The sequence below is a fragment of the Pelophylax lessonae genome (genome assembly GCF_965119305.1).
Source record: "Pelophylax lessonae genome assembly, chromosome: 6".
In the NCBI taxonomy this organism is placed as follows: domain Eukaryota; kingdom Metazoa; phylum Chordata; class Amphibia; order Anura; family Ranidae; genus Pelophylax; species Pelophylax lessonae.
In genome coordinates, this window is record NC_138773.1 from 259,527,007 (window position 1) to 259,552,759 (window position 25,753).

At 45.0% G+C, this 25,753-nt stretch overlaps 1 protein-coding gene across 2 annotated transcripts in view; it reads left to right on the forward strand.

The window, feature by feature from the left end:
- Positions 1-25,753, forward strand: part of CERS6 (ceramide synthase 6) — a 320,898-nt gene that overhangs the window by 282,773 nt on the left and 12,372 nt on the right. For both annotated transcript variants that reach the window (XM_082260318.1, XM_082260317.1), the window contains exon 9: positions 23,139-23,295. In XM_082260318.1, the coding sequence (XP_082116444.1) occupies positions 23,139-23,295 (157 nt within the window). The remainder of the gene's footprint in view (positions 1-23,138; positions 23,296-25,753) is intronic.

Sequence of the window (25,753 nt, forward strand, 5' to 3'; positions counted from 1 at the left end):
AACTCCTAATATGGTCATTCCAGGAAGTTCAATGAGGAGACGGACTGTCTGAGGTGGCTCTCCATTCACCTATTGTCGGGTGTGCTAATGAATTCACCTGCTGTCTGCTAAGGGATGTATTGACACTCAGAGTAATGTGTATTGGGGGCTCGTTAGGGAACCATTGTTCTGTGTCTGGCTATTGTGTACATTAATTGCCCCCTGGGGCTTCTGTCTCATTGCACATAACAGTCCTTTTGGTCAAGCTGGACCAATCCCTGCTGACTCATTTTCAAGTCCTCATTTGCATGGCTGGAGAGGACCTGAATGGGAACTGCAGGTACTTTGCAATTGACCAATGGGAGGGCGGTTGTTGGGGGCAGGATCTTCCAAATTCTGTATAAAAGTGTGCTGTGTTCTTCCAATAAATTGTCTTTCTGTTTGAACTTACATACAGCCTGCCTGGTGTGTGTTCTAATGGATTCCGGATGGCACATAGCTGTAGTTCGGATCCCGGATCCTTGGTTGACCGAACCATCAAACGTTGCGATCTGCAAGCTAACTCACTAGAAACAGAGGAGTGTCGGGAGAGCGGAAGCGAGCGAGCAAGGGTCTCGTCACACCCGACAAATGGTAAAAATCTTTTACCCGTTGTTAGTGTAACGCTGAGCGCTCCGGTCCCTGCTCCTGGATCGGAGCGCTCGCGGCATTCGTCCCAGATCCACTCACCTGTGCCCGCTCCGGCTCCCTCCTCTGCTCCCCGCTCACGTGGTTCCCGGCGTGCGCGTCCCTGCACCATAGGGTGCACGCGCACCGGCTGTTTGAAATTTAAAGGACCAGTGCACCAGTAATTGGTGCCTGGTCCAAACTTCCCTTCCTGTTTCCTGTTTCCTGTTTCATATATAAGTGACCTGCCCCTTCCTGCCCTTGCCGAATCTTTGTTGCCTTATTGCCTTAGTGAAAGCGTTATTTGTGTATCCCTTGCCTGTTGCCGAACCCTTTGCTAGCGATTACTGCCTCTGAACCTTTGCTGCCTGCCCTGACCTTTACTACGTCTGACTACTCCTCTGCCTGTCCCTTTTGTACCACGCCTGTCTCAGCAGTCAGTGAGGTTGAGCCGCTACTGGAGGACACGACCTGGTAGTTACCGCCGCAGCAAGACCATCCCGCCTTGCGGCGGGCTCTGGTGAAAACCAGTAACTACTTAGAACCGATCCTCCGGTATGGTCCACGCCATTCCCTCACTGACACAGAGGATCCACTCCCTGCATTGCTCCTGCTACCAGTCTGGACCCTGACAGTTAGGCAGAGGGGAAGCGGCCCAGATAATTATTGAGAGAGTACATCGGCTCAGAAGACCAAAAAACATCCCAGTGGATACCCCCCAGAGATGTAATCATAAGATTCCAAAGCTTATGGCCCAGATTTGGGAGAGTCTGAAAAGAACACCATCCATAAATTATCAAAGTACAAACATACAGATTTTCACAGACCTATCACAGGCCACGTTAAGTAGAAAGAAGCTGTTGAAACCATTAGTGGAATCGATGCAACAACAAGGAATACGGTATAACTGGGGTTTCCCAGCCTGTTTGATAAGTAGAAGAGAGGGTCGCACAGCAAGACTAAGATTTCCTGAGGAAACACGGGACTTCTGTGGAAAATTGGACATTTCTATACCAAACATTCCAGGCTGGTCTGATGAGGTTGAAACAGAGCATTTTGAAAAAGGAAGTGGAAAAGTGCCCGTTAGCCTCAAAGAAAAGAAACTGATTTGTGAAGCTGAGCAGGAGTGGGCGGGTGGGGGGTTGGGCAGGAGGGGATAGGAAAATTGCAGAGTGATTTGGATGGGAAATTTGCTGGGCCCAGACATTTGTTTTCTAAGACGGGGAGAAGGAAATTCATGAGCGGGCAAGTAGAGAATCACCCCAAGGCAAAGGAGTAGATGGTAGGGAGTGCCAATGGGTAAACATTCCAACTACTTCACGACCATAAGATGATCAGATCACCATCATGCCAAGGGCAGAAGAGGGGAGGGGGTGATTGGGGGGAGGGGTAGGGAGAGTTTAAATGGGAGGGGAAAGGGAATACAATGTTGCGCCAACTCTGCGGTAGCTCCAGTTAATGTCGAACGCCTACTGAACTCAGCTCTACACGCTTGCAGAGGCTACGCAGAGGATGCCCCCATCCCTTCAATCAGCTTAGGCCGGGTGGGGGAGGGGGGGAAACAAACTGCAGGAGGCGAGAAAGGAAGGAGAGAGGACATTAACTTTTTGAAAATACTGTCATATAATGTTAGAGGAATAAATACGCCAACTAAGAGACATTAAGTACTAGAAGAGCTTAGATGTACTTCTGCCAGTATAGTATTCCTACAGGAGACATACATCACACAAGATACAAATGTGAAAATATATTCAAAGTACTACCCGATATGGTACTATGGTGACTCACCAATTATGAGAGCAAAGGGAGTAGCAATTGGTCTAGCCAAGGATGTAAGCTTCTCTCTTGAGGAAAGATTGGTCGACCTAAACAGTCGCTATATTTTCCTGAAGGGATAACAACAAGGTATGGATTGCACCCTGGGAAAAATATACTGTCCAAATAAAAACCCGAGAGGGTACTTAAGAAAAATAATAGACAAGCTGGCCTCCTTTAAAAAGGTAATTTGTTTTTAGCAGGGGATTTTAATTTCTGCATTGATCCCACTCTGGATTTTACATCAAGGGGAGGACTTCAACTCAGGAGGGTAAGAAACAAGCTTTTCCATTGTCGACTGGTAGATGCTTGGAGAATCCAACATCCTGGGAGAGGGATTATTCCTTCTACTCCCCCACACCCTCTGTGTATTCAAGGTTAGATTATATAATGATAGAGCATAGGCTGATAGAAGCAGTTGTATGTACATCAATAGGGACAATGTCCATATCTGACCCCGCCCCAATCGTCATGGAAGTACAATTTCCAGAGTCCCAAAGAAAAATAAACATTTGGAGAACAAATGAACAATTGATGCAGGATGAGGAAGCGGGAAGAAGGGTAGAAAAAGAACTGGAACAATATTTCCTTGAGGATGAAACCCTAGACATCTCCGTAGCTATGATATGGGAGGCTCATAAAGTATAAATCAGAGGAATATTAATCTCAATAGGTTCCAAGAAAAAAAAAAAGAGTGAACTACAAATATAAATAGATTGATAACAGAGATACATGAGTTAGAACAGAAACATAAAAACAACATGAAGAATGGGACACAAAAAGCCCTAGTATTAAGAAGAGATAAATTGAGGGAGTTGCTGGAAGAAGAGACTAGACAAAGCTTCAATAGAACCTTCAATAGAGTAGCCAGGGAAAGATATATATGGGAAAATAAACCAGGAAAATACCTAGCAAGATTAGTAAAGAGTAAAAAGGCAAATAAATACATAGAAAAAAAAATAATAAGGGGGGAATGGTTCATTCAACAACAGAAATAGCCAAAGCATTTCAAAGCTATTATAATAATCTATACACCTTACGTCAAAAGGAAGTTCCTGAAGTAGAGCAGTATAGAAAACAAAATATACAACAATGTATAAAGGAATCAAAATTACCCAAGTTAGCAGCTGATAAATTATCAATACTAGAGTCACCAATTACTCAGAAGTAGATAACTACTAAAAAAAATTATTTGTCTGGGAAAAGCCCAGGACCGGATGGGTATACTACCCATTATTATAGGAGGTTTAAGGAAATATTACTCCCAAAACTCTGCATATATATGAATGAAATAGGACTAAAGGGGGAGATGAGAGTAGAATCACTGCAGGCTCATATAATAGTATTACCGTATTTATCGGCGTATAACACGCATCGGCGTATAACACGCACCTAAATTTTAGGGCAGAAATTTCAGGAAAAAAGCTGAAATTTAAAATAAAAAGCTTTAAACTCCGAACATTTTTTTTAAATTAAATGTAGTCTTACCAGTGCCCACAAATGAAGCCTCATCAGCACAGTGTCCTTAAATGCAGCCTCGCCAGTGCAGTGCCCATACATGCAGCCTCATCACTGCAGTACCCATACATGCAGCCTTGCCAATGCCCATACATGCAGCCTCGCCAGTGCCCATACATGCAGCCTCGCCAGCGCCCATAATTGCAGCCTCGCCATCGCCCATACATGCAGCCTTCGCTAGTGCCCATAATTGCAGCCTCGCCAGTGCCCATAATTGCAGCCTCGCCATCGCCAGTGCCTATACATGCAGCCTTCACCAGTGCCCATACATGCAGCCTTCGCCAGTGCCCATACATGCAGCCTTCGCCAGTGCCCATACATGCAGCCTCGCCAGTGCCCATAATTGCAGCCTCGCCAGCACCCCTATACACATCACTTTTAAAAATCTCCAGAAAGCAGCGCCGAGAGGTAGAAGGGGCGGGCGGCGCCGAGGAGAAGGAAGGACGCGCTCTTATCGGAAGTCCTGGCCTATGATTGACAGCATAGGAGGCGGGACTTCCGATGACAGCGCGTCCTTCCTTCTCCTCGGCGCCGCCCGCCCCCTTCTACCTCTCGGCGCCGCCCACCCCCTTCTACCTCTCGGCGCTGCTTTCTGGACATTTTTTTTATATCGGCGTATAACACGCACAGCTACTTTTTCCTCCATTTTTAGGAGGAAAAAGTGCGTGTTATACGCCGATAAATACGGTATTTAAAGATGGGAAAGATCCAACCTTATGCTCTAGTTTTAGGCCAATAGCATTGTTAAATGCAGATACAAAATTATATACAAAAGTATTAGCAACCCGATTAAAAGATTTATTGACAGAGTGGATCCATGCAGACCAGACAGGATTTATTCCAGGAAGAGAGGGGAAAAGATAATGGGATTAGATCATTACTGCTATTACACAAGATCAGAGACCTTAATATCCCAGCCCTCCTGCTATCAATTGATGCCGAGAAAACATTTGACAGGGTGGACTGGGAGTTGATCATCGAAACAACAAAAAGACTTGGGTATCGGCCCTAGGATTATCAAAGGATAAGAGCATTGTATAGGAATCCAACAGCATTGGTAAGGGTGAACGGTAATCTATCACCCCAGTTTGAGATGTGCAACAGGACGAGACAGGGTTGCCCTCTCTCGCCCCTGTTGTTCCTCCTGTCATTAGAATCATTACTAGTGACTATATACGAGTGAAGATTGGACAGGGGGAACATAAAGTTGCAGCATATGCAGATGATGTCCTATTTTTTTATCACCAACCCCAGAATAACCCTCCCAAATGTTATTAAGGAGCTGAAGAGATATGGGGAATTGTCAAATTTCAAGATAAACCCAGTGAAGTCAGAAATCCTGAATATTGGCTTAAATAAAAAAGAAGAGCAGGCATTGCAAAGGGAATTCCCATTTACTTGGGCAAAAACAAAATATCTTGGGATAAATCTAACCCCTTTATTGGAAAATCTGTATAACACTAATTATATACCTATGCTGAATGAGATAAAAACAGACATTAGAAAAATATCAAGTCGCTCATTTTCATGGTTGCGGAGCATTCAAATGCTTCCAATTGCCATCCCACCAGTATATTTTAAAACAATAAAAACAATGATCACTGAATTAAAAAAATTAATAACATTTTGGAAAAAAAAAATGACTATGAGGGTTTAAATGCCATTTTTAAAATCCATTTTAAAGCATATCTAAGCCCAAAAGCAAACATGTAATATATTGCAGCTTAACAGCCCTTACATGTGGTGGCTGCATTAGTTTCTATTTCTTTCAAGCTTTCTATTGTTTTTATTTTCCCCTGGTGATCCTGCCAGTAACATACTTCCCTTACCAGGATGATAAAACTCAATTACCTTTCTGGATCAGAAATCAAAAACAAGTTAGGGCTACAGAACACCACCCTCTTCTATTGTCCATAACATAGAGTGGTGTGATCATCACAGAACGATGTAATTGATAACAGCACAGGAAGTGATTCACTCAGTGGCGTAGCGTGGGGGGTGCAGGGGGGGCCGGCTGCACCGGGCGCAACATCTGGGGGGGGCGCATGATCCGCTCGGCGCTCCGCAGTGTCATGTCAGTTCAGTTGTCACTCACACTGTCTTAGGCTGGCTGCCGCCGCCCGCTCGCACTCGCAGCTCTCTGCCCTGGCTCACTCACTCTCTCACTGCAGTCACAGTGCTGGCTATGGCTGTGCAGCTCGGTTCCCGAATCCGATCTGAGCTGCCGGGTCGCCCACTGTGGGGGAGGGGGGGGGGTGTTTGGAGAGACAGTTCCTGCACGCCTGGCCTATCTGGGGGAGGGACTAACCCCTGCAGCGGCCGCCCAGCGCAGCGCTGAGCGCGGGAGAGAACCACCAGGCCAGGCAGGAGCAGAAGAACCTGGCAGCGGTGGCAGATGAGAGGCCAGAGAGGAGAGAGGCAGTGGAGACGACGGTCAGATGGTACTGCAGGAGGAAATCCTAGGGGGACTCGAGGAGAAAACCTAGCCTGCTGTGATGGGGTCTGGGACAGGTGAAAAAAAAAGGTAGGAGTGTGTGAGAAGAACACTGAAAACTGAAAAGATCTATCCCCCCCTTACAGCAGGCCAGGGTGAGGTTAGGTCACTCTGGGGTCCCCCATATAGATCCCCCCCTACAGCAGGCCAGGGTCCGGACCTCACCTCACCCTGGCCTGCTGTAAGGGGGGAGATCTATATGGGGAACCTGCCCTGGCCTGCTCTAATGGGGGATCTATAGGGACCCTGCTCTAAAGGGGATCTATGCCATAGATCCCCCTTTAGAGCAGGATCCCCATAGATCCCCTTTAGAGGAGGCCAGGGTCCCCATAGATCCCCTTTAGAGCAGGCCAGGGTCCCCATAGATCCCCTTTAGAGCAGGGTCCCCATAGATCCCCTTTAGAGGAGGCCAGGGTCCCCATAGATCCCCTTTAGAGCAGGCCAGGGTCCCCATAGATCCCCCTTTAGAGCAGGGTCCCCATAGATTCCCCACTTTAGAGAAATGTCCCCATAGATTATATGGAGACCATTCTCTAAAGGGGGATCTATGGGGTCCCTGCTCTAAAAGGTGATCTATGGGGACCCTGCTCTAAAGGGGCATCTATGGGGACCCTGGCCTGCTCTATAGGGGATCTATGGGGGACCCTTCTGTAAAGGGGGATCTATAAGGTCCCTGCTCTAAAGGGGATCTATGGGGAACCTGCTCTAAATGGGATCTATGGTATACATTGATAATTGTTTAATTAAAAATGTTTTAATACCGCTTAAATGTTTGTTTACATTTATTTATAAAAGTGTGTGTGTATATATTCATATATATATATATATATATATATATATATATATATATATATATATATATATATATATATATATATACACACATGCACATGTGGTTGAGGTGCACACCCTAATGCCATAGGCTGCGCACGCCTATGCACTCTGTCTGACTCTGACATAACAGTTCGCTCAGTCAGTTTAGCAGCGAGTGAGCAGAGTCAGCAGTCTGGCGCTGTCACAGATTTCGCTCCTCCAAGCCAATCAGGAAGCAGGATCCGCTTCCTAATTGGCCGAACTGCCGAGCAGGAGGCGGGAGGACTCGAGGAGACGCGGGGAACTGAGGAGAAGCCGCTGCTGCAGGTAAGTCTCTCTGTATTGAAAGGGGGCATGCTGGTCTCTCTGCATTGAAAGGGGGCACACTGGTCATTCTGCAATGAAAGGGGGCACACTGGTCTCTCTGCATTGAAGGGAGCACGCTGGTCATTCTGCATTGAAAGGGGGCACGCTGGTCATTCTGCATTGAAAGGGGGCACGCTGGTCATTCCGTATTGAAAGGGGGCACGCTGGTCATTCCGTATTGAAAGGGGGCACGCTGGTCATTCCGCATTGAAAGGGGGCATGCTGGTCTTTCCGCATTGAAAGGGGGCACGCTGGTCATTCTGCATTGAAAGGGGGCACGCTGGTCATTCCGCATTGAAAGGGGGCACGCTGGTCATTCAGCATTGAAAGGGGGCACGCTGGTCATTCAGCATTGAAAGGGGGCACGCTGGTCATTCAGCATTGAAAGGGGGCACGCTGGTCATTCAGCATTGAAAGGGGGCACGCTGGTCATTCCACATTGAAAGGGGGCACGCTGGTCATTCCGCATTGAAAGGGGGCACGCTGGTCATTCCGCATTGAAAGGGGGCACGCTGGTCATTCTGCATTGAAAGGGGGCACGCTGGACACTTAGCAGGGCAACTAATCTAGTGGAAGAGACTTGAGTGCTAAAATCCACAGGTTAGGGGGCGCAAATTACATGCCTTGCCCCGGGTGCTCACAACCCACGCTACGCCACTGGATTCACTTACAAGATTTCTGACAGGATTAACAAGTTATCAAACATTTATAACAAAACACTTTCAGTCGAGTATTTAAAGAGGTGTTAAGACTCCATTCACACTAGCGCGACTTGTCAGGCGACTTGGTCGCCTGACAAGTCGCGGTCGGTCGCCCACCATTGAATAGTACAGGACCCGTCGCTCCGACTTAGAAAAAGGGTCTTGTACTACTTTGAGGCGACCTGGAGGCGACTTGCATTGACTTCAATTATATGAAGTCAGTGCAAGTCGCGCCGAGGTCGCAGTGCACGCTGTGCACCGCGACTTCACAGGTCGCCCCAGCAAGTCGTGTCGCTGCAGGCTGAACGGGGTCTAAACCCAAAAACAAAATGTATTTTATTGCAGCTTACCAATTCAAAGATGTGAAGGCTGCAGTTTTCTTTTTTTAGTTATTTTTCCTTAATTTTCATTGAGTAATCCAACCAGTATGTTTGGTATTTATCAACTTACTTAACCACTTACGGACCATCCGCCCATAATGTACTGCTGACGGGCGGCGCACAGGCAAAGCAATGCACCTGTACATCGCTACCTGCTTCTGGGTTTAGGGCACACCCCACCCCTTGTACACAGCGGGAGCTTGTCAGTAAGTCCTGGCCAATGATTGATGGCCTGGACCTGCTGATCGGTTGTGTGTAATCACAGCTCAGAGCCCTGTGTTGACAATTAATTAACTACAGGGCTCTGTACAGAGGGAACCACTCTATGTTCCTCATCCTTGCAAAGCAACAAATAAATCTTTAGTAAAAAGCAGCACACATTACACATTGTTAGGCACACACTTGATGGCCCTAGATGATAACCCCTTCTAAGCCAGTGTCATTAGCACAGTGACAGTGCATATTATTAGCACTGATCATTGTAATAATGTCACTGGTGATGTCATTGTCAGTTAGTCTGTCCCCCTCCAGTGTCAGTTAGTTTAAGATTGCCCGCTGCACTATCGCAGCCCCATTTATCGCTGATCACTGCCATTAGTAGTATAGAAAAAAAATTTCCAATATACTGTATATACCATAGCTTGTAGACGCTATAACTTTCATGCAAACCAATCAATATACACTAATTGGATTTTTTTTTTTTTTATTGAAGACGTAGCAGAATACATTTTAGCCAAAATTTATGAAGAAATTTCATTTTTTCCCCCCAAATTTTTATTAAATATGTTTTCCTGACAGACTCCATGGCAGCATACGTTCGGGTAGCCCCGCCTTCTCTCCTACCCTATAGGACCCCACTCCAAATCTTTGCTCCTCTTCAGCACCCGTGTCCTGTAACTAGCCTACTCAGGAACTGGAAAGGGGACTCCTGCTGCCATGGAGTCCATCAGGAAAGGAAAATTATGGTAAGTATTTGATAGACAATTTTCCGTTTTATTGCAGAAAGTAAAAAATATTGTTTTTTTTTTTTTTTCCAAAATTTAAAAAACCCAGAGGTGATCAATTTCCACCAAAAAGAAAGCTCCATTTGTGTGAAGAAAATTATATGAATTTTGTTTGGGTACAGTGGTGCCGGACTGCACAATTACTAGTTAAAGTAGCCCAGTGCTAAATTTCAAACAAAGGCCTGGTCATGAAGGGAGTAAAATCTTCTGCAGCTCAAGAGGTCCAGACCAAGCTGTCTAGAAGAAGTAGCCAGCCAGTAAAGGAGATGCTGTGTACTTTCCTTTCCAGCAAGCTTAGTGTTAAAGTGCAACTAAACTCTGTATATAGTCACCCCCCACAATGATCCAAGGTCTGTGAGGTCCCTTGTCAGTGCTGGCACCTACTCCCTCAGCTGGGTTTTCAGCCATCTTGATTGGCCGGCATGTGCGAGATTTTTTTCATCACAGCACACTGGCAATGTACCCAGAATTTACCCTGAGCTTAAGGCTCCGTTCACATGTAGGCGTTTTGGGGCGTTTTTGGGGCGTTTTTCTGCTCTAGGATCAGCTCTCAAAACGCCCAACAAGACAAATCCTATTCATTTCAATGGCCCCTGTTCACATCTGAGCGTTTTGACGCTGTAAGCAAAACGCCCAACGCTCAAAAAAGTACATGAGCTTCTTTTTGGGCAGATTACAGGCGTTTTCCATTGGTTTCTATTCAATCTAAAAACGCCTGCACAAAAAACGCCTGTAAAAACGCCTGTAAATCGCGGTAAAAATCGCAGTAAAATCGCGGTAAAAAACGCGCTAGAACGCTATGCTCAGGTGTGAATGTAGCCTAAGTATTTTTCTAAGTTTAGTTACATTTTAAAACTCTGCCGCTTTGCTGATACTTGGCCAGTGCAGATATGTAATACTTCTGTGCATGGCATAACCTTTGGTGACAGGGCCACTTTAAATTTTGTCTTTCATGAAATCTAATAAATACATAGCACTGTGTTCCATAGATGAGTCATTCCTGTTTACTGTTGTAAATTAATAATAATATTATATAGTTGGAAAAGATAATTCATACATCATTACATAATAATTATTTTATCAAGTTATGCAATTTTAACTTAGTGTTGTCAGAGAATCGCTCGCAATATTTATTTATATATATTTTGTATTAGGATGTAAATATAGCGGAGATAAGCTACTTACCTCCACCACCAGTGAAGTCTGACCTGCATATTGTTCTGAGTTAGTAGCCTGAGAAATATTAAAGCAGGTGGATTAGTACGGCCAGGGCAGCCATCAGGGGGGGACAGCCCATACACATGTAGGGGGCCCAGGGGTTTCAAGGGGCCCAGCCGCCCAGGCCCCAACCAACAAGACCGAGTTGTTGCTGCTGTAGCAACTAGCAATTGCTAAAGCATGGCAGCGGCAGAGTAAGCCGATGCAGCTGAAGGGATGTCTCTTTGCTGGATTGCGCTGTCTCTTTGCTGGATTGGGATGTTTCTTTGCTGAATATATGAGGCCGTCTCTTTACTGGATTGGGGTGTCTCTTTGCTGAATATATGAGGCTGTCTCTTTGTTGGATTAGGATGTCTCTTTGCTTAATATATGAGGCTGTCTCTTTACTGGATTGGGATGTCTCTTTGCTGAATATATGAGGCTGTCTTTGTTGGATTAGGATGTCTCTTTGCTTAATATATGAGGCTGTCTCTTTACTGGATTGGGCTGTCTCTTTGCTGAATATATGGTGATGGATTGGATTCATTTTCATTCATTAAGTTGTAAGAGTGTTAAAACAGAAGTGAAGGAGTGAAGGACACTGAAGGACTCGGTGGGATGGCCAGTGGGCAGATTTGGTGGGATGGCCAGAGTGCGGGCCCCACAAAACGTTGGTGGTTAGGCCTGGAGGGGCCCAGGCTTAAAGCTGTGTAAGGAGCCCCAAAATTTCTGATGGCTGCCCTGAGTACGGCAACCAGGCAAATAGCATTTTCTGAGAAAGAATGATCACCTTTAATAAGGTACCGAACACCTTTTAAGGCCACTCAGGATGGATTTTTTTCTAATCCTGGATGCTTTTGCGAATAGGGCAACTATATGCTATACGCTGTTTATATTACATGTATGTAAGTGTGCCCTTTAATCAGCAAAGGAATTAGAAGATTCTGGTTTGTGAAGAACATTTGCTGTGCTTATTGCCACCACTAGGTGGCACAGTCATGTCATTGCATCTCTCCGGTACATTAATGGATTTATGTTTGAAAGTGTGTAATTATGATACAGATTTAAGTACACTGTGTAGGTATGTGTATTTTTACTATATTTTTGTCAATCATTTTTATTTTTCTAGATACAGTAATATTTTATGGCAATTTCACTTTGTCCTTTATTTTTTAACCATGACAACACTATTCTACTTAAAATTACTGAACATACTACTCAGCAAGTACATTTTAAAGGATACTGTATATATAAATAAATATGTATAACCCAGCAATGATGAGCAATACCTTTACTCCATACAGAGTTAATGCCTGGGTGCATTGCAGAATAAAGGTATATCCAATCAAATGAATAGAGAACATTTTAACAGGAGAAGCTGGTATCAAAGATTATTTAATTACACGGATATTTGAAACATTGGTGGGATTTAAACTATATTTACAGGTGTAGCTTAAAGCCCCGTACACACGCACCGATTGTTGGCCGACCGATCGGCCATCTTTTGTCCAGTGTTGTTGTGTTGGTTGAAATGTGCTCTGGACTGCACACGAATTTTGTCGGCCAACAACAACCAACTGCAGAAGTGATGTCATGTTCTGGTCTACTTTTCGTGTGTTTTTTTCTTCACATGCCCAGTCTTGATCATCACATTTTTGTCGGCCGAAATCTGTACTGACTGACGAACAATCGACTGTTCTGTTGTTGGCCAACAAAAATGTTATAGCCTGCACACCAGATTTTGTTCGGCCGAAAAGTCGCAGTCGGTTGCTGGAAGCATCATACTAACAAGCCGATAATCAGGACGGATCGGACGTTGACCGAAAATTTACGGCTAACAATCGGTGCGTGTGTACGGGCCTTAAGGCTCCCCCAGGTCTTCTTATGTAGCGACCACTGAGTGCAGACAAGGAAAAAGCTCTTCCCAGCTCTAGACATCTACAGTATTGGAAAAGGGAAAAGTCCTGGAAGTTGCACATCTCTGCAAAACCCAGTGAGAAGGTGTATGACAGCCTCAGCCCAGGCGCCAACCAGGCCACGCTGTCGTACACCTTCTTATTTGATTTGAAAAGATGTGAGATTTCCAGGACTTTTCCATTGGTGTGATTTAACTATCAAAACAGTAAAAATACAAAAAGTTTGATTAAATGTCTGATAAAAATGTAACTTCTACCAGAATTAAAAAATAAATACAAAGGCTCACTTGCAATTGCTATCCAATGACAAAGCAGGTACGTACCTCTAATTTATAATAGCAGTCAGCTGAATTCCATAGATAATATATTTTTCCAGCTTGACACAATGCAAGTATGTATATGTCATAATAAACAAGCAAAAAAATTGGGGGAGCAAACCCTGAACATGTATATCTAAAGCCCATAGGCGTGCGCACGGGGTGTGCCGGGTGTGCCTGGGCACACCCTAATCACCCTGTGTCTGTTAGTGTTGGGTCGGCTTCTCCATCTCTGCCACTGAGGGTAGTGAGATACTTGGTGGAGAGGCGGCTGTGCTGTTGGCTCCAGCAGATAGTGAGGCTTGTCAGAGCCGCTCAGTGTGTGTGTGACACTGTTAGGTAATGTTAATGCTTGCAGGGAGAAAGACGAGCTGTCAAAACTCAGGGGTGATGTCGGGGGTGGGCGGGACCGAACAGCTATCAAACACCAGCCAATAGGATGGGGTCTGGGCGGCCGCTTCGTTTATGTGGCTCCGCCCCTTTCTTAAGCAGCCCAATCATTGGCTGGTGTTTGACAGCTGCTTGATCCCGCCCACCCCCGACATCACCGCTTTTTTTTACAGCTGGGCTTTCTCCCTGAAAGCAGCTACATTACATGACAGTGTCATACACACAGTGGGGTACCAATGTGGGGTGTCAGCCGGCGTTCTCTGAGATCCCACATCGCAGGGTGAAGGCAGCTGCAGTGGCAGCTCCTTCAGTCCGTGCTGCTAGCGGGGGGCGGAGCCGGGATGGGAAGAAGGGGGCGGAGCCTCGCTGGGAGGGGCGGAGCCTCGGCGGGAAGAAGGGGACGGAGCCTCGGCGGGAAGAAGGTGAGTGCGTTCCCATTGCTCAAGTGTGTGTGCTGGATAGGAGGGGGGTGGGGAAGCTGCATATAGAGGGATTCATCTTTCCCTATTCTTTCTGCAGCTGCTGAATAACTGATTCTCCTCCTCTCCCTCCTGCAGGAAGAATAGGGAAAGATCAATTCATCTATATGCAGCTGCCCCATCCCCCTCCTATACAACTTCTTTTGCTAGCCCCCCGGTGCTCGTAATCCCCCCCTCTGCTCTTAGCCCCCCCCCAAAGGCACTAGACCCCCCTGTTCTTTAGCACCCCCCATGCTCTTCAGCCCCCCACAGTGCTTTTCATCTCCCTCCCCCCAAGTGCTCCCTGTCCCCCCCAGTGCTCTCCACCCCCTGGTTTTCCTTGCCCGCCCCCTAAGTGCTCCCTGTCCCCCACCCAGTGCTCTCCACCCCCCTGGTTTTCCCTGCCGCCCCCCAAGTGCTCTCCACCCCCCTGGTTTTCCCTGCCGCCCCCCAAGTGCTCTCCACCCCCCTGGTTTTCCCTGCCCGCCCCCCAAGTGCTCGCTGTCCCTCCCAGTGCTCTCCACCCTCCTGGTTTTCCGTGCTCGCCCCCCCCCCCAGTGCTCCCCCCCCCGCGCCTTCCAACCCCCCTACAATGCTTTCCAAATCCCCTCTTTATTCTCTCCAGCCCCCCCCCCCCCCCACCGTGCCCTTCAGCTCCTCCAGTGCTCTCTGCTTGCCCTGTGCTCTCCGGCCCCCCTAGTGCTCTTCTATCTTCTATCATGTCCTCAGTCTCCGAGCATCTCCTGTATCATGTCCTCAGTCTCTGACCATCTCCTGTATCATGTCTACAGTCTCTGACCATCTCCTGTATCACATCTGCAGTCTCTGACCATCTCCTGTACCATGTCTACAGTCTCTGACCATCTCCTGTATCACGTCTGCAGTCTCTGACCATCTCCTGTATCACGTCTGCAGTCTCTGACCATCTCCTGTATCACGTCTGCAGTCTCTGACCATCTCATGTATCATGTTTGCAGTCTCTGACCATCTCCTGTATCATGTCTACAGTCTCTGACCATCTCATGTATCATGTTTGCAGTCTCTGACCATCTCCTGTATCATGTCTACAGTCTCTGACCATCTCCTGTATCATGTCTGCAGTCTCTGACCATCTCCTGTATCACATCTGCAGTCTCTGACCATCTCCTGTACCATGTCTACAGTCTCTGACCATCTCCTGTATCATGTCTGCAGTCTCTGACCATCTCCTGTATCATGTCTACAGTCTCTGACCATCTCATGTATCACGTCTGCAGTCTCTGACCATCTCCTGTACCATGTCTACAGTCTCTGACCATCTCATGTATCATGTCTGTAGTCTCTGACCATCTCCTGTATCATGTCTGCAGTCTCTGACCATCTACTGTATCCTGTCTGCAGTCTCTGACCATCTCCTTTATCATGTCTGTAGTCTCTGACCATCTCCTGTATCACGTTTGCAGTCTCTGACCATCTCCTTTATCATGTCTGTAGTCTCTGACCATCTCCTGTAAACACATTGCTAATAATATTAGCTATCTATTTATGCTGAAGGTAGGACTGTGCAGGGGAGGCAGAGAGTGCAAAAGGGGGAACTGTGATTAGAGAGACAGGGGGCAGACTGCAAGGGGCACTGTGATTGGGGGGGCTGTGAATTTTGTGCAATAAATATTCCTGAAAACATTACAAATTTTTGTGGGTGCTTACATTTTAAAGTTGGGGGGGGGGGGGTGCCAGATATAGGATCCGCCCCGGGTGCCAAATTCTCTAGGTACGCCACTGCACACACACTGAGCAGCTCTTGCAAGTCTCACTGTCTGCTGAATGTGAAACTCCCCCTCTCCCCTGTTAGTGTCCATAAGTGGTGCCCAGTAGTGCCACCTATCAGTGCCCAGTAGTGCCACCTATCAGTGCCCACCAGTGCCACCTATCAGTGCCCACCAGTGCCATTTCATCAGTGCCCATCAGTGTCACCTAATAGTGCCTATCAGTGCCCAGCAGTGCCGCCTCATCAGTGCCACCTATCAGTGCCCACCAGTGCCGCCTCATCAGTGCCCATCAGACACATCTAACAGTGCCTATCAGTGCTTCCTATCAGTGCCACCAATCAGTGCCCACCAATGCCGCCTATCAGTGATGCCTATTAGTGCCCATCAGTGCTGCCAATAAGTGCTGCCTATCAGTGCCACCTATCAGTACCCATCAGTGCAGCCTCATCAGTGCCAGTCAGTGCTGAGAACAAGCGCCTATTAGTGCTGCCTATCAGTCCATATCAGTGCCTCACATGTAATTTCACCTGTAATACACATCAAAAGGAAAATAAGGCATACATCTTTTTCAAAACTTAGCAGTGATGGTGGAACCCCTCTACAGATATTTGCCATACAATTTAACTTAAGTGCAAAAACCTTTTAGTGTCCCAATACTTTTGACAAGTGTTTATGTGTGTGTGTGTGTATATATATATATATATATATATATATATATATATATATACACACGCATGTGTGTTTGAGCTTTGGGGTGCACACCCTAATGCAATAGGCTGCGCACGCCTATGCTAAAGCCAGTGCAGCTATGGACCAAGTAACATGTATATTAAAAAAGAATAGCGCACACATGCAAAAGAAATGACTATCAAATATGGAGACAATCCATAAATAAAAATGGGGATTTAGTCCCACCATATGGCCATATCGTGCTCAAGCCCACCACTGCGTCAAAGTACCCCATTATCAGTGGGTCCTACACTATCCATAAAAAAGGGGTGAATCCAGCCTCTCTTACCCTTGGAGACAACACTCCTTGCTGGGAAAGATGTGCTAATGCACTACAGGGGACTCCTCTTATATCTACTTGATAGTGGACACCAATAGAGTACAGGTGTGAGTGGGGGATGGGATGCTCAACCTCAGAAGTCTGGTCAGACTGAATACATAATAAACAAGCAAAAAAATTGGGGGAGCAAACCCTGAACGTGTATATCTAAAGCCAGTGCAGCTATGGACCAAGCAACATGTATGTCTGACCAGACTATCGAGGTTGAGCAACCCACCCCACCCCCCACACACACCTGTACTCCATCAGTGTCCACTATCAAGTGGATATAGGAGGAGTCCGCTGTAGTGCATTTGCACATCTTTCCCAGCAAGGAGTGTTGTCTCCAAGGGTTAGAAAGGCTGGATTCATCTCTTTTCATGGATAGTGTAGGACCCACTGACAATGGGGTACTTTGACGTAGTGGTGGGCTTGAGCACGATATGGCCATATGGTGGGACCAAATCCCCATTTTTATTTATGGATTGTCTTCAAATTTGGTAATTTCTTTTGCATGTGTGCGCTATTCTTTTTTAATATACATGTCTTTATGTTCATAGCTGCACCAGCTTTAGAAATACATGGGTATGCTCCCCCAAATTTTTTGCTTGTTTATTATGTATATGTCATACCTGATTGGTTTCTCTGGAAGCTGTAATGGACTGTAGTACCCCCATCCACTTCAGTGATGGCCGTAGTCTTTTGGGTCTCAAATTAAATAGTAACCACAGGGAGTCACTGACATCACTGCATTTCCTCTCCACCTTGTCCAATCAGAGAACGCTTTGCTTTAATTAAGCCTCTGAATGGCTGCTGTGCCAGGCAAGCGACCCCCTGTAGTTACTCTGCAATGGACCCAGCAAAGTGCATCCATCCCTCTAATAGCTCAGGCTACTGCAGTGATTTACAGCTTCCACAGAGGCCAATCAGGTATCATATTTATTACGAGTACTTATATTGTGCCATCAGTTTACACAGCACTTCACAACTATATAAATATTGCACATTCACAGGCAGTCCCTACACTCAAGGAGCTTACAATCTAAGCTCCCTAACATACATGCCTACATGCACATACCAGGGCCAGTTTAGACAGGAGCCAGTTAACCTACCAGCATGTCTCCAATTGTGGGAGAAAACCCACGCAGGCACAAGGAAAACATGCAAACTACAAGCAGGTAGTACCGTGATTGGGATCCATACTGATGACCCTAGTGCTGCTAGGCAGAAGTGCTAACTACTTAACCACTGTGCTGCCTGATGTATGCATGCTTACATTGCGTCAAGCTGGACCAATATAAGTATGCAAAAAAAATAATTCCAGGAGTTCAGCTTTCATTTTACTGCTATTATAAATGGTCAGCCATTACCTGCTTTGTCAGTGGATAGCAACTGCACCTGAGTCTTTGTATCACTGATCAAGTATTACACATGCATGCTTACATTAAATATGCAATACACCGGATATCATCCATGAAGTTCATCTTTAACCACTTGCCGACCGCCGCACGACTATCTACGTCGGCGGTCAGCCCCTCACAGGCAAAGTGACGTAGGGCTACGTCACTAGCTTGTGAGGGTCTAGGGAGCGAGCGCGCGCCGCCGGAGGCGCGCTCCCGCGTGGTCACGGACCCCCCCCGCGCGTGTGACCGGCGGACCCGATGTCCGCCGGTCACTCTGCGATCGGCGGGGGAAAGGGAGAAAGTCAGGCGGCTTGTGTAAACAAGCTGCCTGTCATTCTCCCCTGTGTATGAAGGATGATCATACGGTTCTACTATGTAGAACCGTTGATCACTCTTCATACATCTGAAGCCACAGCCAATCACAGTAGAAAGCACGCCCCTAGGGACACACATAGCCCCTCCCTTTCAAAAAAAGTTAACCCCTTCACTGCCAGTGTAATTTTACAGTAACAGTGCATATGTATAGCACAGATTACTGTAGAAATGTCACTGGTAACCCCAAAAGTGGCAAAAATCTCAGTCAAGGGTCCGATCTGTCCGCAGTACCGCAAAAAAAATCGCAGATCGCCGCCATTACGCGTTAAAAAAAAAACAACAAAAATGACAAAAATCTTTCCCTTTGTTAGTAAACGCGATAACTTTTGCGCAAACCAATCAAAAAAAGCTTTTTGCGATTTTTTTTACCAAACATATGTAGCATAAAGCAAATTGGCCGAAAATGTTAAAAAATTTTGATTTTTACATTTTTTTGGGGGGGAATTTCATATAAAAAAATGTGAAAAATATTGCTATTTTTGCAAAATTTACGCTTTTTTTTTGTTTATAGCGCGTGATCAAAAAATCGCACAGGTGATCAAATACCACCAAAAGAAAGCTCTGTTTGTGGGAAAAAAAATGACGCCAAATTCGTTTAGATACAGCGTCGCATGACCGTGCAATTGTCCGTTAAAGTCACGCAGTGCCGAATCGCAAAATACTCCCTGGTCAGGAAGGGGGTAAAATCTTCCGGGGCTTAAGTGGTTAAAGTGATACTAAATTCTCTTTCTTTTTTTTTTTTTGTTTAAAATAACAAACATGTCATACTTACCTCCTCTGTGCAGTAGGTTTTGCACAGAACAGCCCAGATCCTCCTCTTCTCAGGTCCCTTCTCTGCTTCCCTGGCCCCTCCCTCCTTCCCGAGTGCCCCCACAGCAAGCAGATTGCTATGGGGGCACCAGAGCTGAGCCGCAGCTCCATGTATCTATTCAGACACAGAGCCCTGGCCCAGCCTCTCCCCACTTTCTCTCCTCATTGGCTCACTGACATTGATTGACATCAGCGAGAGCCAATGGCGCTGTGCTGCTATCTCAGCCAAGGAGGAGGGGAGTCCTGGGCAGCCGAGACACTCCTGTAACATCGCTGGACCAAGATGAGGCTCAGGTATTGGTGGGGGGGGGGGGGGGCTGAGGGGGGCTGCTGCATGCAGAAGGTTTTATATCCTAATGCATAGAATAATGCATTAAGATGAAAAACCTTCTGCCTTTGGAATCACTTTAACATTGTTGTTAATACCTAATACCTTCTTTCAAAAAAGAATCAAGGCTAAGAAATGTTTTACTGTGCAGCTTATTACCTGCATTGTTCCATTTAGCCTCTGCAAATTTTTTTATGTCCTCTGATTCCATTCCACGCAATCTCTGCACAATGTATATTGTAGACACAGAAACCCATGCATTTGCTTTTCTATGGTGCCAAGCAAAATTTGCATTATGCCCTATAAGAGCATGTACAGCAATATGAGTAATAAATGTTCTTTACAAAGCCAAATATTTTGCTGCTTTCTAAGCAATAGGAGTTGATCATTAGTACTTCTAGTGAAAATGTAAAGTGTTACTAAACCCAGGTCCCTGCATTCACTATATCCGGTCTCCCACAGTACACAGAACATGGAAATGCAATTATTTTAGTAAATATAAACTGCTAAATACCTTTTCTCATCAGCAGTATATAGCAATAAAAAAGAGAGATTTGGGAATTTATATGAGGTGCTTATGAAAAGCACCTCTATCCCTGTTGAAGTAAAAAAATGGGGAAGGGGGAAAGGGGAAAGTATAAAATTGTAAAATGAGGTATATGGGGGGGGGGGGGGGGGGGTTACGTTTGGGTATAAAATTAAAAAAAAGGAAAAATAACATATTATGCCAAATTGCCATGGTAATAGCAACTAAATATATATGTAAAAAAAAGGAAGGGTTTGATAAATTACATAATTGCCATGGTAATGGCAGTAATAAAATAAATGCATATAAAATAGTTAGGTTCCTATAAAACACACAAGGGGATGTTGGGACTTTATATGAGGCAGTCGATGATAGAGAAGATAATAAATGAAAATGAACATAATGAATTTGTTATTTTTATTATATATGAAATATTTATTGAATATTAACATAAATTGTAACAATTCTATACACCTGCATAAGTATGGTAATTCATATATGTACATGGATAAGGACATTTCATGCATGGACACAAAATATAACCATACATATTGATACATGTTCATAATACGTATAATATATAGGTGATTGATAATGACAGCAAATATAAACGTTGTAAAATATGGAACAGCTGCATCTAAAAAATCTCTACGCGTTTCATGGTACAAGACCACTTCCTCAGGAACAGCAGTTTTTTTGACAGTACCCTTGTCTAGTTAAAGCCTGTAGGACAGGGATTGGGAACCTTTTTTCTGCCAAGGGCCTTCTGGGTATTTAAAAAATCATTAGGGGGCCGTACAAAATGATCAACTTAACAATGTACCTGTTATATTTGGTCAAACATTTAATTAACTCACCCCTAATGTGATGGCTGCAACTGCTTCTCTTTGGTGAGGTGTGTGATGTTAGCTGGTATTGATGATGTTGCTACTCGCAACTGGTTTTCCAGGTTTGCGTCGGTTAGTCTGGAGCGCAGTCGACTCTTTGTGGTGGTAAGTTTTGAAAAGAACTGCTGGCGGGTACTGCTGGTGGGTACAGTTGGCTGGTACTGCTGGTGGGTACAGCTGGCTGGTACTGCTGTGAGTACTGCTGGCTCTGGCTGGTACTGCTGACTCTGGCTGGTACTGCTGTGTGTGCTGCTGGCGGCAAATGCTGGCTAGCAGCGGCGCCGCGCTGGAGGAAGAGGCGATGTTTCCTGTATTGGTCACAGGCGGAGTGCATTTGATATCACTCCGCCTGTGACTCACTCAGACAGTAAGAACGGAGTCTAAACCAGGCCTCGACAAATCCCGGGCGCCAGGTCGCATTTGCGACTAGAATTAGCGACCTGGCGCCTGGGGTGACCTGCTTGAGCTGTCCTGTCCCTTTTGCGCCCCCCACCTCCTCTTCGAGTTCACGGACTTCCACGCCGTCCAGAAATTTAGTCCCCGGCTTTTCGGCCTTCTTCTGTGAGATGAGAAGCTAGGGGAACTGGCGCCCTCTTGTGGTGGCCGGGAGTAATGCATGTTCTCAATGCCTTTTCTTCTCCTTCCAAAGAGGAGAAGAGAGGGAAGTTTTTTAAGGCTTCATCTCTCTGTCCAGTTACCTTTGCTTAAAGGTAAGTGGACAGGGAGTGTGGTTATTATTATTAATTTATTTTTTAAATGTAAAAAAAATAATAATTTTTTCTTTTTTTTTTTAATTATTAAAAAAAAAAATAAAAAAATGTTTTCTTTTTTTTTCTTCAATTCTTATTAAAAAAAAATATATATATATATAAATATATATATATCTTTTTTTTTTTTCCTCATCGCCGTGCCACAGCCAAAGGCCCCTTTCACACGGGCTGTCTGATCAGGTCCGCCTGTCAGTTTTTCAGGCAGACCTGATCGGACCGTTCAGTCTCCTCTATGGATCGGTAATCTGCCGCCATCTGACCCTGCCCGCCAAAAACAGACGGATGGTGGTTCTATTTTCTATCCATCCCGTGGATCCGATCAGATGGCATTGGATGGAAAGAGACAGACAGTCTGTTTCCATCCAATTGCGCTATATAGGAGAGTGGGGTTCTAGTCGTATTTATGTGTAAATTTAGTATCAGTTTTATTAAATAAAGCTTGGTTGTTAGTTTAAAAAAAAAAAAAAACTGGCTCCTAACTTTTTTAGCTGGCTCCTAGATTTCAGGCAAATTTGTCAAGCCCTGGTCTAAACTATACAGGAAGCATCAGCTCCATTCTGACACATCAGCTGAGAGACACAGACTCAGCTGCACGGGGGGCCGGACCAAATGACTTTGAGGGCCGCATACGGCCCCCCGACCATAGGTTCCCCACCCCTGCTGTAGGAGGAGTTTTCATTCCGCTCCCATGAGGCTGCATGGCCCCTGACTCTCTGTCTGGACAGTGCTGATTGGCCCTGTGCTGATCACATGCACTCTCCCACTATCTGGAGATGTATTGGGCACAGTAAAAGATGCGGAGGATCAGAGAAGACAGGATCAAACAGCCTTTTTACACAATGCAGATGATTATCCCTTTAGATTCTGCAGTCAGTATAACAAGAATGCTTTACTGCATCTACAGACTGATTTTACCATTGTGGGTTTAGTAACACTTTAAATGCAAGAGGCCCTTCTTGTTATCAATTGACACCTTTTTTCAGTATCCCACTTTATTATATATTTGTATTCCTTTCCTTTCATTTGTTCTTCTTTGTACTTGTGTGCAGTTACAGGGTAGTAAAGTAATTAATTTATATCTTCAATAACACCAATTACTTTTTTTGTCTTTTTATTCCTATGCAGTGTTCACATTGATTGCTGATTCACTAGTAATCCATTGATTCATTGTATGTGACTGTAATAGTTGTGATGACCCGCTTTTTTAATATCTGATGTTTTTATTACAGGATATTAAACACCACGTTGTTTGAAAGCTGGGAAATTGTGGGTCCATATCCCTCCTGGTGGGTTTTTAATCTTCTGCTTCTAGTTCTTCAGTCTTTGCATCTATTCTGGTCTTACCTAATAATCAAGATCACCTGCAAAGCCATCACAAAAGGCAAGGTGAGGTTTGAGCTCTCCATTTCTATTATAGCCATCAGGCTTTGAACAGAGTACTGTTGGAGAATGTACCTGAGCTTTGATAACCCTTCCAAGCAAATGCAATGTCACTCACAATAATAGATCTATTCAAAACCCTGACTTCTGAAAATCAATAATTTCATTTTAACAATAGTATATTCTTTTCCTTCCTCCCTGAAACACACAAAGACCTTTTCTTTTTTGACCCATTCTTAGAACAGATCTTTACTATATAATACAAAATAATAGAAATAACAAAAACATAGGTGCAGATAACAGTTGTTCCTCTTTTTTTCTCAGTTGAAATTGAAAAGTAAAATGTTTGGAATTGTAAAATTTGAACTAAACCCAAAAACAAATAAGTAATATTTTGAGGCTTACAAGTCCTGAGATGTGGTGACGGGATTCGTTTTCTTTTTTTTTTTCAGGCTAAGAACATTTTAAAGAGGTACAGAAAATACCTGTTGAAAATAATTTAATGTGAAATTACCCTTCTTTGGTTAAAGCGATTGTAAAGTTTTTTTTTTTTTTAAATCACAAACATGTTATACTTACCTCCTCTGTATAAGGGTTTGGCACAGAGCAGCCCGATCCTCCTTTTCTGGGGTGCTCCAGTGGCGCTCCTTGCTCCTCCCCTTCATTGGGTGCCCCCACAGAGAGCCGCTTTCCATGGGGACACCCGTGCGGGCACGCTCCAGAGTCACACTGCTATGTTCATTGACACAGACAGTGGGACCCTACCCTCCTGCTCTCATGTCACTGGATTTGGTTGACAGCAGCGGGAGCCAATGGCTACTGCTGCTATCAGTCTATCCAATGAGGACCCGAGACAGCAGCTGGAGCTGCTGGGCTTGTGCTCTTCGCTGAAACGAACGGGTTCAGGTAAGAAAAATGGGGGTCTGCGGGACAGCTGCAGGACTGAAAGTTTTTCACCTTAATGCATAGAATGAATTAAGGTGTAAACCCTTGAGACGTTACAACTCCTTTAACTATTAATTCCATCAGCCCTAATGTAAAGGAGATGAACAAAGGAAGGCATGTTTAAAGTCCAGCCTGTGTGACATCCATAACTCCCTCCATAGATACAGTGGAGGAGTGAGTGTAGCCACCAAGTGAAAGTAAGTGTGTTATAATTACCAGGTAAAAATAAAGGCAAAAAGCTTAAAAAATATCCAGCTACCTCACATAAAGATTGATAAGCTGCAATATATTACATTTTTGTTTTTGGGCTTAGATACACTTTATGTGATGCAATGTAAATAGCAGTGTTGATAGCAGAGATCAGTAACCCATAGTAGCCAGTCGGAATTTAGTTTACAGGAGCCAGTTAAGTATAAAACCAATTTTAATTTGCCAAGGCATAAAGTGGTCAACTGGGCTTAAAGTGGTTGTAAAGGCAGAAGGTTTTTTATCTTAATACATTCTACGCATTAGGAATAAATAGCCTTCTGTGTGCAGCAGATCCCCTCAGCCCACCTAATACTTGTCTGAGCCCCATGTAGATCTAGCGATGTCCACGCATGCCTTTGTCATCTGGGACTCTTCCTCCTAAACGGCTGAGACACATCAGTGGTGCAATTGGCTCCCACTGCTGTCAATCAAACTCAGTTAGCCAATGGGGAGAGAGAGGGGGCGAAGCCAAACCGTGGACACATGGAGCTGCAGCTCTGCTCAAGTGCCCCCATAGCAAGCTGTTCGCTGCGGGGGCACTCAACAGGGAGAGGGGTCAGGAGCTTCAGCCAGGGACCTGGGAAAAGGAGGATCTGGGCTGCCCTGTGCAAAACCACTACACAGGGCAGGTAAGTATAACATGATTTTTACTTTAATAGAACAAAAAAAATGGAGACTTTACAATCACTCTGTTGGTTAGGTCCGAATCCCATTACTACTGATGAGGTTTGCTTCATCCATCACTCTGGAGAAAGAAGCAAGAGGTCCTTAGCATTGCATTAAATGCATTCCATTCATACTTTTTTGTGGGTTGGGGTTTTGAAAAATGCAGCCGGTAGCTCTACCCCTGTTTTTAGAAAACACATACTTCTTGTTTTTTAAAGACCCAGTGGGGTTTTTAACCACTTAAGCCCCGGAAGATTTTACCCCCTTCCTGACCAGGGCCTATTTTGCGATTCGGCACTGCGTGACTTTAACGGACAATTGCGCGGTCATGCGACGCTGTACCTTTTTGGCGTCCTTTTTTTCCCCACAAACAGAGCTTTCTTTTGGTGGTATTTGATCATCTGTGCGATTTTTTGATCACGCGCTATAAACAAAAAAAGAGCGTCAATTTTGCAAAAATACCAATATTTTTCACATTTTTTTTATATGAAATTCCCCCCCCCCAAAAAAATGTAAAAATCAAATTTTTTTAACATTTTAGGCCAATTTTTTTTTTTTTACCATATGATTGGTAAAAAAAATCGCAAAAAGCGTATTTTGATTG